At 41.6% G+C, this 19,206-nt stretch overlaps 1 protein-coding gene across 5 annotated transcripts in view; it reads left to right on the top strand.

The window, feature by feature from the left end:
- The window catches only part of EPHB1 (EPH receptor B1), a 481,329-nt gene that overhangs the window by 161,578 nt on the left and 300,545 nt on the right, over window positions 1-19,206 (top strand). For all 5 annotated transcript variants that reach the window (XM_060242065.1, XM_060242064.1, XM_060242066.1 and 2 more), the window contains exon 3: window positions 13,329-14,010. In XM_060242065.1, the coding sequence (XP_060098048.1) occupies window positions 13,329-14,010 (682 nt within the window). The remainder of the gene's footprint in view (window positions 1-13,328; window positions 14,011-19,206) is intronic.

Genomic DNA, 19,206 nt, shown 5'->3' with positions numbered 1-19,206 from the left:
ATCAAACAAGTGAAATATTCCTCATCACTTCATTGCCATGCCATGCAAAGCTTCAGCTGCCAGATTTTCTGGTGTCCAGTTGCTGTTTAGGGTGCAGGTGTAGGGTCAGGAAGAAACTCCGGCCACTTGTACTCTTGATAAAACTCTCCACCTCTCCTTTCTGCCTCCCAACCACCACCCTTGTTACCATTCCTTCTTTTGGGCTGCACACTATCTTCTTTGGATCCTTTAAACTTCATACATGCCACTTCCTCTTCTGTCCTCAACAATAACTTTTCTTCTTCTCTAGCCATCATTACATGTCATCTCCTCCTCAAGTTCCTTAAATGAGTTGCCTGCATGAGTTCCCTTTCTTTCTCATCCTTTTCTTGATTCATTCACTTCGAATTTTGTCAGCTTTGTTACTTGTTTGTTTAGAAAATATCTATACTTCCTCTTTAGAGAATTGCTTGGAATGGCTCCCAAAGTAAAACAAGATAAAATAATTCAAACTCTATGTCACTCAGTGTGAGGATTTTATTTTATGAGACAACATGACAGCCTTTGTTATACTTCTTACTTTTTCAGCCTTTGCAGGGACTTTACCAGGTAGACATAGAAACACAGAGCTGGAAGTGATCCCAAGGAATGTCTAGTCCAATCCCCTGCACAATGCAGGAAATTCACAGCTACCTCACCACCACCACCACCACCACCACAAGTGGCCCCTGCTGCATACTCAGAGGAAGGCAAAAAACCTCCAAGATCCCTGGAGGAAAATTCCTTCCTGACCTCAGACTGGCGATCAACATTGCACTGGGCATATAAAAAGGGGCCATAAGGCTAAGCAGTGACTTATCGCTTCCTGCCTTCCCTATTACCATCTGCCTAAATTCATAGTGGGTCACAAAATCAGCATTGCTGTCAGATGGCCATCTAGCTTAAAAACCTCCAAAGAAGGAGAGCCCACCACCTCCTGAGGAAGCCTGTTCTACTACAGAACCACTTTGTCAGGAAGTTCTTCCTACTGTTTAGCACTTTTTATTTAATTTCAACCGATTCAGTTCAGAGTCTGGCTCTTTTTCTTGCATGTTCTTGTATTAGAGTCTTGGTATAAAAGGCAGAAGCAAACCTTATTATTCACTGATATTCAGTTACATCTCAAGATTCATTAAATGTTTTCAGTAAGCTACCCAGTGTCACCCAAACTTCCATCAATTATCAGTGGATTGCTTTTCAGATTTTTTGCACTATGATTTCTTAAATTCATTTCAGATTATTATTATATTTATTATTTATTCGATTTATATCCCGCCCTCCCCACCAAGGCGGGCTTAGGGCAGCTTACAACATAAAATTCAAAACAATAAGGTTAATAAATATTAAAATACATTGAATAATTTACAACAGTTAAAACAATAAAACAAAACGATCTAACAGTGTGGAGCTATTCTACAACTTTCCTTCGCAGTTTTTAGGTACCAGTCAGTTAGAGGCCAACTGGAAGAGGATCGTCTTACAGGCCTTGCGGAACTGCCCAAGGTTCCGCAAGGCCCTCACCTCTTCTGGTAGCTGGTTCCAGAAAATCAGTAACTGTGGGTATGTGCAAAGGATAGTAGTAGTAGTAAGAGGAGGAGGAGAGATATAATAAAGGAGGCAACGCAGGCGGGGATGCTTAGAACATATCTGTACTTGGCTGCACATATGGATAAGCATCTAATTTACTTCTTGGTTCTTTGAAAGTTTAAAGTATCATTAGGTGGGAGACTGTATTGGACTGCCTTTCTACCATGTTTAGAGAATGGGTAGTCACCCTCCAATCTAAAGAGTTTATTTACAACCGAAAAATCTGGCTTTGGAGGAGACATACCCTAAGGTGAATTTTCCACCAAGCTTTACTTAAAGCAGGGGTGGCCAACGGTAGCTCTCCAGATTTTTTTTGCCTATAATTCCCATCAGCCTCAGCCATTGGCCATGCTGGCTGGGGTTGATGGGAGTTGTAGGCAAAAAAACATCTGTAAAGCTACTGTTGGTCACCCCTGACTTAAAGGATTCTTAAAACTATGGGATTATTAAAGGATTCTTAAAACTATTCTTAAAGGGCATGAAAGGGCAAATAACCTAATTTGTTGACCCCAAAAGATCCTACGAACTGTGAGTAGTTTAACTGTAACTGTTATGGGGGAATCAGTTAATTGTGAAGAGGCTGGCTCTTATTTTCACCTCCCCCAGACTGTTGTTCTTAAAACTGGAAGAAGGATAGCCTCAACACAGTTTAAAGCTTGGAGAATACATATCAATATTAATATTCCATCCCTACATAGGATCCTTTAAATTGTGAGGACATGTAATATTGGATTCACATCCAAGTGCACATCTGGATACTGCTGCAGTTTTTACAAATGCATTGTGTTCAGTCGCATTCACACTCAGATGCTCACATAAATACATTCTTTCTCATTCATATTAGGAGGTGCATTGGAAGAAGCACTGAAGTATACATTCCATTGAAAATAAGGAAGTACAGATTTTTAAAAATCCACACTGGAATGTACATTTGGATGTACATCCAGTTTAAGTTCCCAGTTCCTGATCCAACAAATGCATGCAGAAGTTTGCTTCAGTTCGTTAATCTCTTTAGTAGGATCAGGCTGTGAAAGGCTGAGGATGCAGCGGAAGAATAAAATAATGAATTTTTTTTGTACCTGCTTTTTTCTCATTCTTTTTCTTCTTTCAGTGATGGGATGTGTGTGTGTGTGTGTGTGTAAAAGAATGAGCAAAATACATAAATTGCTTTTATAAAATAAGTCTTGTCCTTGTTTACTTCAACCCTTGTGGCTTTGAGTTAGGGTACAGAGTGAGGCAGTACTTCCTTCACGCCACCCAGTGTTCCTTATGATTGAGCAGAGTTCGGAGCCCAAGCCTAAAGCTACATCTAAACCAGCTATAAATGAAATCCAAGTTGTTATCAAAGGGATAAATCCAGACTATAAAAATGTTGCATCTGCCAGTTTTTCTTTATGATTTGAACAAAAACATGACCCAGCTCTGTCACAAGCTATACTTCAACACAATATTCTCAAATGAGTGACCAGTGGGAGTTCTACCATTTTCTTTGCTTTGTCTCACAGTCTCCTGCTTTAGTACTACAGCCTGGATACACACTGTACAGCTGCTTTTTAAGGGTCAAGTAAGAGACTGGCACTGCAATCCTAAACAGGGTTACACCCTTGTATAAGTCCACTGAAGTCACTAGGCTTAGAAGAGTGTAACTTTGCATAGAATGTCACTGTTAAGAGTTCTGATCATGGGACTCCAGTAGTGCTTGCAGTTTGACCCTGAACTATGCTGCAAAAATGGACTAGTATCTGAATGATGATGCAATTCATAATATCTGTGTTTGAGAGGAAGCACTGAATTTTCCAGATTTATCTGTGATAGAGGAACATTCTCATTTTAGAGATGGATGATCAACTTTAGTACTTGTATAATAAATATAACTCTTGAAGTCAACATGGAAATTTTCTGGAATCTTGCTGACACTGGCTTCTACCTGTGAACTGCCTGTCCTTCAGTGTATAGAGGTATAAATAGGAGTCCAGATCAGCTTCAGGAATCTTGAAGACTATTGCAACTATAATCCTAGAAGCTCAGATAAAATATATACCACATGTTAGGAAAAGTACAAATAGGTATTTAAAAAGGTCTATATGGTTAACGAACAAAGTAATGGAAACAGTAAAGGGTGAGAAGGATTCCTTTAAGTGGTAGAAGGGCTAGTCCAAATGAGGCAAATAAAGGGGAGCACAGGCTATGCCTGGGGTGGGGAACCTTTTTTCTGCCAAGGGCCATATGGATATTTATAACATCATTCGCGGGCCATAAAAAGTTATCAACTTAAAAAACAGTGCTCCACTGAGGGAGAATGATTCAGGCCAGCAAAATTAATGCAAATAATTGTTTTTCTATTTGAAGTCATGTGGGGAGAGTCTAATCTGGCACACACACACACATACCCGGCCCACCGCACTAGGGAAATGCCTAGGTCCAGGGCTTTTTTGTAGAAAAAGCCCAGCAGGAACTCAGTAGCATATTAGACCACATCCCCTAATATTAGCGTATTAGGCCACACCATCTGGGATAAATCAAGTGCAAACTGAACTGTGACAGTAACTTTTCCAGGCCCTGCAGCAATTCTGACTGGCCAGCCAGGCCCCAGGGAGGCTGTCTCATGGCTCGGTTTGGCCCAGCAATCCCCGAGGGCCACACCAAGTGACCTTGAGGGCTGTATACATCCCTTGGGATGGAGGTTCCCCACCCCTGGACTATGCAAATGAAATGCAAGTCAGTGATCAAACAGGCAAAAAGAGACTATGAGGAACATATTGCAAAAAGGAATAAGAAGATATTGAATTTATATTCCACCCTATACTTTGAATCTCAGAGTGGTCACAATCTCCTTTACGTTCTCCCCCTCCCCCAACAAACACCCTGTGAGGTGGGTGGGGCTGAGAGAGCTCTTATAGCAGCTGCACTTTCAAGGACAACCCCTATGAGATCTATGACTGACCCAAGGCCATTCCAGCAACTGCAAGTGGAGGAGTGGGGAATCAACCTGGTTCTCACAGATAAGAGTCCGCGCACTTAACCACTACACCAAAGTAGCTCAATAAGAAAAATGTATTCAAATACATTAGTAGCAGGAAGCCAGGCAAGGAGGCACTGGGGGCCTTGGATGACCAAGGGGTAAAAGGATTACTAAAGGATGATTGGGAAATGGCAGAAAAGCTGCATATTTTTTTTTTGGCACCTCTGTGTTCACTGTCAAAGATGGGAAGTGCTTGCCTACTTCAGAACCACTGATTTTTGGAGGGGCATTGAAAGACCTGAATCAGATTGAGGTGACAAGAGAGGAGATCCTAAAGCTGATGGACAAATTAAAAACTGACAGATCACCAGGCTCAGATGACATACATCCAAGAGTTCTGAAAGAACTCAAATGTGAACTTGTTCATTTTCAGTCTTCTAGAGTTTATTTATTTATTTTATGACTTCTATCCCGCCCTTCCCAACAAGTGGCTCAGAGTTGGCAGGTCTGAGAGCTGACCATCCACTTATCAAGTTCTATGGTAGTCATGTTGTTCTGAAACTCAGTTTACATTTTTAATTTAGGTGGTCTCTAATTTCTACCTTGCTCAGGACATTGTCCTTCTAGTACTTTTTTCATCTCCTACCTCTGAGGTCAAAAAACCACTACATTCCTTAGATGTAAAAAGGTCTTTATTGTTTTAACTAGACAGAACAAAAGGTTTCAGGCAGTTCCTGTGTCTTTCAGTTTGCTACTCAGGTAGCTCAAGGGGGACGCAAGCCTTGGCACAGACCATTTCTAGATGGATAGTCTCAGCTATTTGGTTAGGGTTTGATCTTTGAGTGCATTCAACATGGGTGCAGGCAACATTAGCAGCATTCTAAAGTGGCACTCCCTTGGAGGACATCTGCTGTGCAACGATGTGGTCATCATCAGACACCTTCATCAAGCACTATTTTGTGGATGTGAATACAAGTAGAGATTCACCAGTTGGCAGAGCCATGCTACACTCCTTGTTCCACTGAAACTCATTCTGCCTCCAAGGAAAGGAGCTCTGCAGTCTCCCATTGTGGGTCTGCACAGAAGACTGAAGATGAAAACAGTGTTGTGCTTACCTGTAACTGCTGTTCATCGAGGTTTCTTCTGTGCAGACAAACATTCCCTCCCTCCTACTTGGCTGTGAGTTCATAGAATGTAATTACATTCATGACGCTCATGGAGGCTCAGGAGAATTGACCATTATGTGGAGCACATGACCATTATGTGGGAAGATAGCCTCTAACAAACTCTGAAGAGGAAGGGCTCCCCTCGGAGTGTTAAAATATACTGGAATAGCTGTAAGAGAGCCTCTAGTGGTTGGCCTACATAGATAACACCACAGTGAACAACAGATACAGGTAAGTGCAAAACTGTTCTCCTGACAAAAATATGCAATTTGTCACTAAAGTCTGTCTCTATTCCTGAGGACTCGGAGGTAGCTAATATAACCCCCATCTTTAAAAACAGTTCCAGATAAGATCCGGGAAATTACAGGCTGGTCAGTCTAACATCAATACTGGGTAAGAATCTGTTATTTAAGATAGAATTAGTAGGCACGTTGATGAACAATGAGGAAGAATGGGCATAGATTCCGAAAGAGATTTTGTCTCACTAATTTTTTAGAGTTCTTTGAGGGGGTGAACAAGCATGTGGACAAGAGTGTCCCAATAGATTTTGTTTATCTAGACTTCCAGAAAGCTTTTGATAAAGTTCCTGATCAAAGACTCCTAAGTAAACTCATCAGTCATGGGATAAGAGGACAAGTCCTCTTGTGGATTTAAAACTGGTTAATTAACAGGAAACAGAGTGATTATGAACAGATTATGATGTTTATCTAGACTTCCAGTGGAATGTGGTAAACAGTGGGGTACAGCAGGCCTTGGTTCTGGGTCTGGTGCTTTTAATTAATTGGGCATTGGGAGTAAGCCATGAAGTGGCTAAGTTTGCAGATGACACTAAGTTTTCAGGGTGGTGAAAACCAAGGACTGTGAGGCACTCCAGAGGGAACTGCGAAGGCTGGGTGAGTGGGCATCAACATGGTAAATGAGATTCAACACCAGCAAGTGCAAAGTAATGCACATTGGAGCCTAGCATTCCTACTATAAATACACATTGATGAGGTCCAAACTGGCAGTAACTGAATAGGAGCAAGATCTTGAAGTCATGGTAGATAACTCGCTGAAAATGTTGCCTTAGTGGGTGACTTCAATAAAAAAAAAAGGCAAATGCTATGCTGGGGATTATTATGAAAGGGATTGAAAACAAGTCACCCAGTATCATAATGCTGCTATATCAATCAATAGTGCTGCCTCATTTGGAATACTGTGTAGATCACTGCACTTAAAAAAAAGATTTTATAGCATTGGAAAAGGCACATGATTTAGAGGATGGAACACTTTCCCTATGCAGAACAGTTAAAGAAGTTAGGGCTCTTTAGCTTAGAGAAATGATGACTGAGGGGTGACATGATAGAGCTTTACAAAATTACGCATGGGATAGAGAAGGTAGAGAAACAAGTACTTTTCTCACTTTCTCACAATACAAGAACTTGTGGGCACTCAATGAAATTAATGATCAGTAGGTTTAGAACAGATAAAAGGTAGTACTTTACCCAAAGTGTAATTAACATGTGGAATTCATTGCTGGAGGAAGTGGTGGCAGCTACAAGCATAGACAGCTTCAAGAGGAGATTGGATAAGCATATGGAGCAAAAGTCCATCAGTGGCTATTAGCCACAAGGTATAAATGGAACACTAAGAAAGTTGTCTTTAAATGCGCATTGCACTCTCAGTCCTTCGAGAGCCAATTTGGTATAGTGATTAAGTGTGTGGACTCTTGTCTGGGAGAACCAGGTTTGATTCCTCAATCCTCCACTTGCACCTGCTGGAATGGCCTTGGGTTAGCCATAGCTCTGGCAGAGGTTGTCCTTGAAAGGGCAGTTGCTGTGAGAGCTCACTCAGCCGCACCCACCTCACAGGGTGTTGGTGGGGGGAGAAAATAAAAGAGATTGTAAGCCGCTCTGATTCAGAGAGAAGGGCGGGGTATAAATCTGCAATTCTTCTTCTTCACTATGTCTGGGGCAGTGATGCTCTGTATTCTTGGTGCTCTGGGGGCCACAGTGGAAGAGCTTCTGAAGTTCTGGCCCTACTGGTAGACCTCCTGATGACACCTGGGTCTTGGCCACTGTGTGACACAGTGTTGGACTGGATCAGCCACTGACTTGATCCAGTATGGCTTCTTTTATGTTCTTATGAGCTGCTCTGTTTTCAGTGAGATTGGGAAGACAAAGGGAAGATATCCATACAGAAACATTTCTGCTATTCTTACAGTCCTTTTTTAAATTTCAATGGGCCTTTATTGTCATTATCTTTGATTTGCCACTTGGAAAGCTACAACTCCCTTTATAAGTATATCATAATTATAAGAGATGCTTTGCCAAATGGAAGTTTTTAAAGACCAGATGTTGGTATTTAAAGAGAGGTCAATGCAGAGCAGAACCAAGACAAAAATGAATGACAGCAGGCATGTTGTGGCTGCAGCATGATCTTTGATATCTGTCCCCCCACTCCATGAATCAAACCAAGTTTTGAATATGGTGGTCCAATCCATGAATCCCTATTCCATTTCTCATAAATTGGCTGGAAATTGTGATAATTTAATCTGAAACAATGTGATTTTTTAAAAGGTTATGAATGTCATCAAATTGCAAAATCAACTGAGTAAAAACTAGGTGGACTTTTGGAAACTTCTGTGCTCAAGATCGAAAAGCTGAAGCTTTGGAACTCATTGATAACTTATAAATCAATTACCGTAGCTATGCTTACAATTATCAAAGTGGCAAAAAAGGCAAATTCCAAAATGGGAATATGTAGGAAAAAATGGAAAGTAATGGCCAGCATCATAGCTCCATTATATAAATGGGTGGGGCTTGCCATGCAAAATACTGTGTACAGTTCTGGATGGCTAATCTCAAAAATGGAATTGGAAATGTGTAAAAACACAGCAATTGAAATGATCAAGCCATTGGAGCACATTGCTGTTGATCACTAGTGTTGTGGGGTGGGGAAGGTTGATTTGGAGGGGAAGGTGAGGGGGAGAGAAACTTGACAAAGGTTTGTAAATTATGCCTGGTATGGAAGAAGTTGATAGAGAGGCACTTTTCTCCTTTTGTTATAATACTAGAACTTGAGATCGCCCAATGAAATAGATGGGCTGCGGAACCATGACAGACAAAAGAAAGTACTTTTTCACATAAGTTGAAATTGCTTCTGGAATTTGATGTTCACTCAATTGGATGAATTTTCAAAGGGATTATGCAAAGTTATGACTAATAGGTAAATGAATGCTCTTAACTGTGACAGTTAAATGGAACTTTCATGCTCAAGCACAGTGTACTACTAAGTATCAAGTGCTGGGGAACAAACTTCAGATAGGACTGTTGTTTTCCTGAATGGATGGTGGATTCTTCCTGCATTCCTCTTACTCCTTTCCAACCAGAGGATGGGGATGTGCATGGACTAATAACCATGGAGTTTGGGAGAGTGCAGGAGGCACCTGTTTCTCAGCAGAGCTGCATTAAACCTCTGAATCTCAGAGCCAGCAGGCAACATCAGGGAAAGACCTCAGCCTCTATGCCCTCTCGTTGGCTCTCCAGAGGAACTGGTTGGCCACTGTGTGAGACAGAACACTGGATTTGATGGATCATTGGTCTGATCCAGCAGGGCTCTTCTTATGTTCTTATCTGGCAAATAAGTTATATCCCACCCCCAGCCGCAGTTCAAAAGATATGCTGATGTAGAGGGTAAATGCCTCTTAATATTACATCTCCATTGGTCATGCTGGGTTCTTTCTTAAGAATGCATGACATTGCTATGTATAAATAAGTTATTAAAGGGGCTGAGATAATGGCCTTACAGCAAATGCACTTTTTGGAGAACCTAGCATAATAATGTGTCTAAATGCCCCTGGAATAAATTTTATATTGTTACCCATATAGGTAGTGAGGGTTGCTGTTAATGTGATTGTTATCACCCAAAGGAAGTAAGCAATTCATCGGTGGCTAAATATATAGTCTTGTAAAGCTTCTGCTGCTGCTCAGCATCTTTTGCCAGATAGTGGAGCAACTGTAGGTTGACTGTTTAAGCAGAGTAATAACAACTTAAAACCAACCTGAGGCTGCAGATGAACAGCACTCTATAGTGTACACTAATCTCCTCCTGCCTTGCTACCGCATTTACTTCAGTGGATGTACATGACAGTGCAGCATTTTACGCTGTACAGTTTTGCTTACATATGTAATACTCTCATCTCCATAAAAATATTAAAATCCTTCCTGATAACGTGCTATGATACGGCCATTAATTCATGCTTCAGTGGCACTGGAGCACCTTGGAATTATGCATCACATCCAGAGCAGCACTTAAAGGCTGCTGCATGAATAATGCTGTTGCAAACAATCAGCCTGTAAACACAGCAATTTGAATGGCTTATAAATTGGACTGTGATACTCTAATGCTGATGCAAACCCTGAAACACTTTCTTCCTGTCTCTTAATTGCCACAGTAGCCAATGTTACATTAATGCCCTTTCATTAATCTACCTGCATATCAGCACACTCTCTCCTGTCAGTTTTGATGGATGTGGTGCTCATAAAAGTGAGGAATCGAGAGTTTTGCCTGGAGCAAGTTTTCTCATATTCTTCCTCCTGCCCCCATTCCCCAAACAACATGTGGACAACAAAATTCACTCTTTCTACTTCCTACATGTGATTGCATAGATGACCTTCCCTTTCACCCCAATTCAGGTTTGCATAACACCTACTAAATAAAACCATTAACTGAATCTTGTAATATTTGATAGACATTGCATTTTAGTATGTTAGTAGATGTAGACAAGAAGGACAGACTTGTTTTGTTGGCATGATTAACGGATAGAACTTTCACAGTCCTGTTTGAAACTAGCTTGTTGTAGTTTAAAATCCTTATGGTAACTGTTTTCCCCAAATAGCTATAGCCTGCATAAAATACTTTATACCGTTTTCCTTTTGAAATATGCTGGTTTGGGTAGCTTAACCTTAGCTTGTAGCTGCAAAACTAGAATGCCTTAAAAACACAGATTTATGATCACATTGTTTTTAATGCATGTGAACCCAATTTGTCAGAGATGCGTAATCATCTAACAGATAAATACCATTTTCAATTTTTAAAAAAAGTTCACCATCTTCTCTTTGGAACCATTCAGAAAACGGTTTACAAATATTAAAAACCAGCAAACAAGTGTGGTTTTTTAAACAACAGAATAAAGCAGCACAACACAGTAAATCTCATTAATTATCAAAAGCATGCTGAGGCAAAAAGAATCTGGAGCTGAGGTGCAACAAAATTCCCAAGTAGACATTGTGGTAGTCCAATTTTCATGGGTCAGTGGTGAATTTGGATCTAGTAGCACTGTAGTTGGCTCTCATGAATATTTAGCATGTGCTTATCGGTGAATGCAAATTGTGTGGTAGTGACTCATCTTGTGTAGTGGCTGCTGCCAGTCCTGGCCCTGATGATTCCTCCATCCAGGGCAAGAGGGAGGGGAGCTGCAGTGGCTTCTGAGGCCAGAACAGCTCTGGAAAGTGTCCTGCCCCTCTTCCTGCCTTTTACTGACAGAAACCAAAGTGTGAAGGCTGGCAATATTTTTGTGGTTGCTTATCAACCTGCACAGTAGCCACTGAGAACTCAGAAAGCATCTGTTCCTTAAAGGCACAGGTGCAACTTCTATCATTTTGAGAGTTAAGCCCCCAGTGTATTTTTTTTCAGGTTTTTGTGGAAACCTGGGTCTTTCTTTCAGGTTTGCAGAAAAATCTGGCTTGTTTGTTCTTGATCCCAGGATCCAGATTTAAGTATCCACAGATGGTGACATGTTGAGAATGTATTAAAATGATTCACCTCTGGAGTCAGATGGATCCAAATGGCTTTCTGAGAGCTCAAGGAAATTTTCCAGTTGATACGGATGGTGCATCTGTTAGTGCACTGGTTGAACTCTATAATAAGGAACTGACCCTGGTGAATGACAAACAGGGTTTCATTTACCTGTAACTGTTGTTCATTGAGTGATCTTCTGTGCAGGCAGACTTTGGACCATGCATGCACAGGCCAACTGTGGATGAAGATTCTGAAGCTTTCTAGTGCTTTGTAGATATATTAATGCTTATTAGAAAAATTACAGTAACTGTTATCATGGATGGGTCACTCTATTTCATGGCCTTTTGGCCCTACTGTCTGCATTTTTCTGTGCCTGCATTCACATGTGTCTGTCTATATCTAATCTTCTAAGTGAGGATTACATTTGATGCATCTGATGAAGAGAACTTGGTCCTGTCCATCAGAATTTATGCTATGATAAATCGTGTTCTTTAAAGTGCCACAATATGGTCTGCTTTTTGCTTTCTCTTTTTTAAAATAAGCAAGTTGAGTTGTACTTTGTCTAGCATGAACCAGGGGTACAGACAATCTGTTGGTTATTTCAGTCAATGAACTTCCAATTTATTTTGATTTTTTTAAACAAATATAAAATAATACTATGCTGCCACCCCACTTTTTTTCATTCTATTTTCAAGTAGTGAATCCCTTGGTCCTGTTTCCTCCCAATCATTCATACATATGCATTCAAACAGTGCAATCCTAACCAGAGTTACACCCTTCTAAGCTAAGGTTGCCAATCTCCAGGTGGTGGCTGGAGATCTCCTACAATTACAATTTGATCTCCAGGTGACAGGGATCAGTTCACCTGCGGAAAATGTTGGTTTTGGAAGGTGAGCTCTATGGCATTATATTCCATTAAAGTCCCTCCCCTCCCCTCCCTACCCCAACCCCACCCTCCAAAATTTCAGGTATTTCCCAACCTGTGGCTGGCAACACTATTCTATGCTCATTGACTGCAGTGTAACTCTGCTTGGGATAGCGCAGAAAAACAATTTCCATCTCAAAAAGTTATTCCTATAAAGGCATCTCCTTTGTTGCAGTATAGTTTCTGTCCATCCTTTCTTGTTTGCCTAATAAACAGCAATTTGCAATTCTAAGTGAGAACATTTTTATTGTTCATTTTCATTTCCTATGAAAACTACCTACAATTATGAGTTACAGCTTTTTCCTTTTGTTTAAGAAATAAATATTCTGTAATTTCAAAAAAATATTGAATCATCAGCTAGATTTCAGTAATTTGTATTGGAACATTTGGTAACTTAATTTAATTCTGGCTGACAATTCCGGTTTAAAAGGATATCTGCCAGCTCTGCATTCAAAAGAGTGTTTCTTAGGAAACTGCCAAATTTTTAAGAGTCTTTGCCAATTGAGGAGTTAAAACAGGTCAAACTACCAGAAGAGCAAAAATGTTATGATCACTGCACAGAATCTTGAGGGCAAGAGATGATTCAGAGCTGCATCAGGATGCTGATTATCATATGAGCACAAAACATACTTGTGTATATGTGACTTGGCTGGTTCCAGATAAGTATTTTGTGGATGTGTGAAACTGGGCCAAGAGTTTTGCTAGCTGATTCCATACTCTTGAGCATTGTTACAGACCCTAAAATTAGAGATGTTTCTCACATTTGCAGAACTTGTAAAGTAGGACACACTGATTTTCCAAGTCTGTGTATCCTCGCCAGTTTGCAATGATTAATTACTGTTTTCCCTCCATTTCTTTATCTCCATCCTTTTTTATTTGTTCCATACAGTGGGAAGAAGTGAGCGGCTATGATGAGAACCTCAACACAATCCGTACTTACCAGGTGTGCAATGTTTTTGAACCCAACCAGAACAATTGGCTTCTCACCACTTTTATAAACCGACGGGGTGCACACCGCATTTACATAGAGATGCGCTTCACTGTGCGGGACTGCAGCAGCCTTCCCAATGTCCCTGGGTCTTGTAAGGAAACATTCAACTTGTACTATTATGAAACAGACTCTGTCATTGCCACCAAGAAGTCTGCCTTCTGGACAGAGGCCCCCTACCTCAAAGTGGACACTATTGCTGCAGATGAGAGTTTCTCTCAGGTGGATTTTGGTGGTAGATTGATGAAAGTGAACACAGAGGTGAGGAGCTTTGGACCTCTAAATCGCAATGGCTTTTACCTTGCCTTTCAGGATTATGGGGCATGCATGTCACTGCTGTCAGTAAGGGTTTTCTTTAAGAAATGCCCTAGTGTGGTGCAAAATTTTGCCATCTTCCCTGAGACTATGACTGGAGCAGAAAGCACCTCACTGGTGATTGCACGAGGTACATGCATCCCCAATGCTGAGGAAGTGGATGTACCCATTAAATTGTACTGTAACGGAGATGGGGAATGGATGGTTCCCATTGGCCGCTGTACCTGCAAGGCTGGATATGAGCCTGAGAACAATGTGGCCTGCAAAGGTAAGATAATGATTTCCTCAAATGTTGTTTGATGGTGAGTGCCCTTTTTCACCCAAAGGACTGTTCAGAAGTCCTCAGTATGGAATTGGACCAAGGTTGTTGTTTAAGAGCTGTTGTGACAAAGATTGCTACGATCTGGCTTCTAGTTGTATGTGCCTCAACCCCAAATCAGGCAGCAAATTGGGATCTTTCTTAACAAATTAATACAGAGAACAGATGAAGTATGCTGAGCAGTGACCATGATTTTCTTGTGTTTGCTATGTGCTTGAATCCGTCAAATGTATTTTGCCTTATGACTTCCATGTAACAGTGCTAAAGCAGAAAATCCGATTTGTTATATTGTTATCCTGTGGCGAAGTCCCTGATAGGGCTGGGCCATCAATAGCCTCAGCAAATTTGCCTGTGTTCATAGATGATTCATGACCTATTGTGAAACATCTGTGGTCAAAGCAAAATTGTGATTGGTCAATGTCGTAGGTCATGTTTGCAGAATGGTTGTAGCTTAGTTTATACTTCAGAAGTCTGGCAGTGTTTTTTCCTGCCCTTTTTCATTTTTGATTCGCAAATACTTTGCAGGACCCGCTTTATTAGCATCATATTTGTGAAAGAGCTTTGGGGGAAGAGAATTGAAGCATTACTGTATTCATATGTTCCAATATTTTTCTGTATCTGTAGTGCTCAAACATGGTCCTTGCCTGGACCTATCCAGGACTGAAATCACTATTACTCACTATTCTTGCTACGTTTCCTGAATCTCACAAAGTCAGACTCAGAGTGACCCATATTGGACTGATCCACTGACACTATTGTGACATATGAACATCCTATTTTCAGGAAGTTTTCTTAGGGTCTTTTGTTTCTTGCTCAGTGAAAATAGGAAAAGAGCCCATCTATCCCTCTCTCTGGCCTGTGCATTGCAGTGAACTTTCCTTTATAAATGGTGTATACTTTAGGTCAGGAATCCCCAACCCCCGGTCCATGGACCGGTACTGGTCAGCAACCTGTCAGGAACTGGGCTGCGAAGCCTGGCTGCCCTGCCTCCCGGTGGCACTGTGCAGCCTCACCACCCCGTATTTTCCTTGCGGCGCCTCCTCCACCACCCTCCGTTTCTACCATTTTAAGGCAGAAGAAGGGGTGATGAAGCGCTGCCTTCCCCAGTTCCTTAAGGGCTGACCTTAAGGTCCTTAAGCCCCACATCGATGTTGGCAGGAAAAACCTCTGTAGCAGTGGATGGCAACCCGCTGAAGAAGCAGCCCTGCCCTTGCCTCCTCTCCCCTTCCTTCCTGGGCATGGGAAGGAAGTGGGGTGGAGACAAGGGCAGCGTCGCTTCTTCAACGGGTTGCCAGCCGCTGCTACAGAGGTTTTTCCTGCCAAGATTGGCGCACAGGGGGCAGGGTCAGCCCTTGAGCCAAGGAAGGCGGTACTTCACCACCCCTTCTTCTGTCTTAAAATGGTAGAAATGGAGGGTGGTGGAGGAGGTGCCGTGAGGAGAGATGGGGCAGGGAGGCGTGGCGGGGAGACTGCACAGCCATGGGGGGTGGGGAGGCTGCATGGCTGCGGGGGAGTGGCGGGGAGGCTGCATGGCTGCGGGGAGGAGGGGCTGCATGGTGCCGTGGGGGGCAAGGCCGAATTTGGTGCCCCCACCCTACCAGCCCTGGGGCCATGATGGGTGGGCTGGCCGGCACAACAAAGGTTGTGGACCACTGCTTTAGGTAATCTAAAATGAGTGATGATACATTACTGTTCTGAATGGAATGGCTCTGCCACACTGCATGCATTGAACCTTGGATGCTGTTCAGAGAGTTGTCTTGTCCAGACTGAATAAGTAACTGAGAACAATAACAGTGAAAGGACCAAAAGTAGAACCAAAAGTAAGGACCAAAAGTAGAACCAAAAGTAAGGACCAAAAGTAGAACCAAAAGTAAGGACCAAAAGTAGAACAAAGCAGATATGCTTTTGTCCATTGGTAGCATTGCCAAGAAACTGCTCTACAGAGATAGGGAAGCATGGAACACACCAGAAAAATGTCAACAACCCAGCTTCTGCAGGTGCAATGCCATGCAATAGGGAATTTTCATTGAGAAATGAGGTGAAATGTATATGGGTGCAACTACATTTTACAAAGTTATCACTAAAAATGCATGGGAACATTTAAAAAGCAGCACATCCTTGGCTGCCCAAGAGAGTACATTCTGAATATTTATTGCAAGAATATTTCCACTAAAACCCTGAGAGAACCGCTTAGTAAATATTTCAAGGAACAGCAAAAGACGTGGTTTTTAAAATGGAATATATTAAGTAGAAAGTTAATTGACCTTATTTTCTCATCCACAGTTCAAACTTCTCTGTAAAGTAAATCCTGACAATACCATTTAATGTCAATAAACATGCTTCACTTTAAATGTGTTTTTAATGCTATTTAGTTTATGTATAGATTTTAAAAATGCAAATAGTAGCAAGTCCAGTTTTGGGTATGAGGATAAAGAGGATAAATTGGCATTGGCTTACTAGAGGGTGACCAGGATGGTCTGGGTTCTGGAAAATGTGTCCCCTGAGAAAAGATTGAGGGCAGTATATGCATAGCCTGTAACAGAGAAGACTGAGGAAGGGACTTCAAAACATTCTCCTCATACTTGCCTTTTGCTTACAAAAGAACAAAGATTAGTTCTCTGTTGCTCCAGAGGGCAAGACTAGATCTAATGGGTTCAAGTTACAGGTAGGTAGATTTCAATACACCATAGAGTTGCCAGGTCCTACCTTGCTGTTAGTGGGGCAATCCTGGACCTGGACTGGGAGTCTTCATGCCACCTGGAAGTGACATCATTGTGTTGCTAATGTTACACACAACACATAGGTTTTGGGCAAAAACTCTATGGTTTTTTTTGTTACATCACCATAGAGTTGCCCAAAACTCAGAGTGTTGTCACATGACGTCAGCAACACAATAACATCAGGGACATCGTGAAGCAGTGTCCCTGTTTGGGTGTGGCATTTCCCCTGTCAGCCAGCTGGGGGTTGGCAAATTGGAGCCTTGAAGACTGGGGGATCCTCTGGCCAGACCAGGGATCTGGCAACCCTAACAGACCACTGGTAGAAGCTCCCTAACAGTTAGCAGTTTGACACTGAAATTAGATATCTATGGGGAACATAAGGTATCCTTTGCTTAGTGGTCTGCAAGCAGAGACTGAATGGCAAATGTTGGAGACTGCCTTGCTTTAGATATCCTACCTTAATCAGGAAAGCCTCCTTTCACTTTTTGATTCTATGAAGTTATACTGGAGGAACTTGAATTCAAAGTTGCATTGGTCACTGCTGTCTAAAACTGTTGAGTTCACAAGAGTCACAGGAAGAACTGAATATGCCTACTGACTTTTTCAGGTTATATGTCTATGGTAGCTAAAATTCACAATGGACTCTTCACAGTCCTCCTTTAATTCTTTTGCTTGATTCTGGCAAGCTTTTTGTGAAATTGTAATAATTCAAGAATTGCCTTGTTAATCAGAACCAAAGTCCTTCCAGTTTCAGCATGCTGACGAATCCCACAGTAAATCTCCTCTAGCAGAGGACATTTCTCTCCAGGAAACAGGGCTTCCTTACTTCATCTCTGCCATGGCAGCCTTAAAATGGTCTCTGAAACGGTGCTACTGCAGACAGCTCCTCTCCCCCCAAAAAGCATGAAATGGCAATGGAGGTCTAGAGCAGAAAGAGAAATTAGCAAAAATTGTCCCCTTTCTGTTAGCAGGAATTCTCCACAGGATCTTAGTCTTTGCCTCCAACAGCAATCAGCCAGGTGTCCCTGGGAAGCTCATAAAACAAGTCTGAATGGAGAGATCCATTCTGAATTAATTGCCCCCCATATCTGGTAATCAGAAAGCTGAACAGATAAAATTTCTTAGAATTTCAAGTTTTCTAAAGGTGGGATATTTCCTCCGATTGCAGAGGTTCAAATTGCCCTTAACAACAGTATTCCTGTCTGTTTTTAGAAGAAAATGGAAGCTGTTTTATGCTGCAGAAACATCAGCCGTGCTTTATTAGTATTTAATAATTGAAGTGCAAGATCCCTGGCATGATAAAGTGCAGTGAATAAAAACCAGTAAAATAATAGTGACAACTCTCTCTATATCCTATGCAATGTAAAATGGCCATAAAAGACATAAGAGATAATTGATTGCCACATCATACTCATCATCTAGTGGCATCATGAGCAGGTGCTGAATTAAATTGAAAGCAAATTATAACATACAAAGATTAAATATGAATAATCAAGAGGAGTAAAACTTGAAGAAGAGAAAAAACATAGAAGGATTCTGGATGTAAAGCCTCAGTGCTTAAAATTGACCTTAATTGGCCCCCATAGGCCTGGAACAAAACATTTCAAGCTTCCCCAGCCCTAACAAAGTCCAAATCTCAGCTCTCTATATTTCTGGTATGATGCTGTGATGCATCGCTAGAAGCATGGAGAAAGATGGTGCCATTTTCTCAAGGACACTTTCATGCAATGTTCCCTCTAAGCTGTAGTCTTGTGAACAAAAATTCTACTTCGTGAGCTACTGGCATTAAAGTTGTGAGCTGCTGCATAAATATTGTGCTCTGGGGTCATCCTTCCTGAGCTGGAGACTAAAAATCTGTGAGCTACCTCACGCTAACTGAGCTTAGAGGGAACATTACGTCCATGCTGAACAGCTTCCAAATATGAACAGGTCATGTATACACTTTTGCCAACCATGGTGATAGGTAAGATATTGATGTGAATAGAAATCCTCCCTCTTTTTCAGAGTAACTTCTGGTGCATGCACAGGCTGTATGAAATGATCCTAAGAAATCGCAGGAAACTTTACCCTGGAATGAGAGTTGCTTCATACATGTATGTCAAGAAAATATGTGTGCATACACTGCAAGTAGTCACAGAACTGAATGCCCTTGTGGCATGTAAGTATGTTGCTCATGTCCTAAAATGTGCCTTGAAATGCAATTTTTGCATTTTTAGTAGACATATAATAACTGAAAATGATTCTTATGACATGGCCTCAGTTTCTTGTAGGGTTGCCAACTCTCAGGTCCCAATGGGGGAATCCCCTGGTTTCAAGGGCTTCTTCCTGCCATGGACCAGCTGGCTGGCAGGGGAAACCCTAAACAAGGACATCATGCAGGGGATGTTCTGTTTTTTTGGGCAAAACTCTATGGTTTAAGCCTGAT

The sequence above is a fragment of the Heteronotia binoei genome, chromosome 6, assembly GCF_032191835.1.
Source record: "Heteronotia binoei isolate CCM8104 ecotype False Entrance Well chromosome 6, APGP_CSIRO_Hbin_v1, whole genome shotgun sequence".
NCBI lineage: Eukaryota > Metazoa > Chordata > Lepidosauria > Squamata > Gekkonidae > Heteronotia > Heteronotia binoei.
The sequence above is the reverse complement of the archived record's forward strand: the minus strand, read 5'-3'. Positions and strand labels throughout refer to the sequence as shown.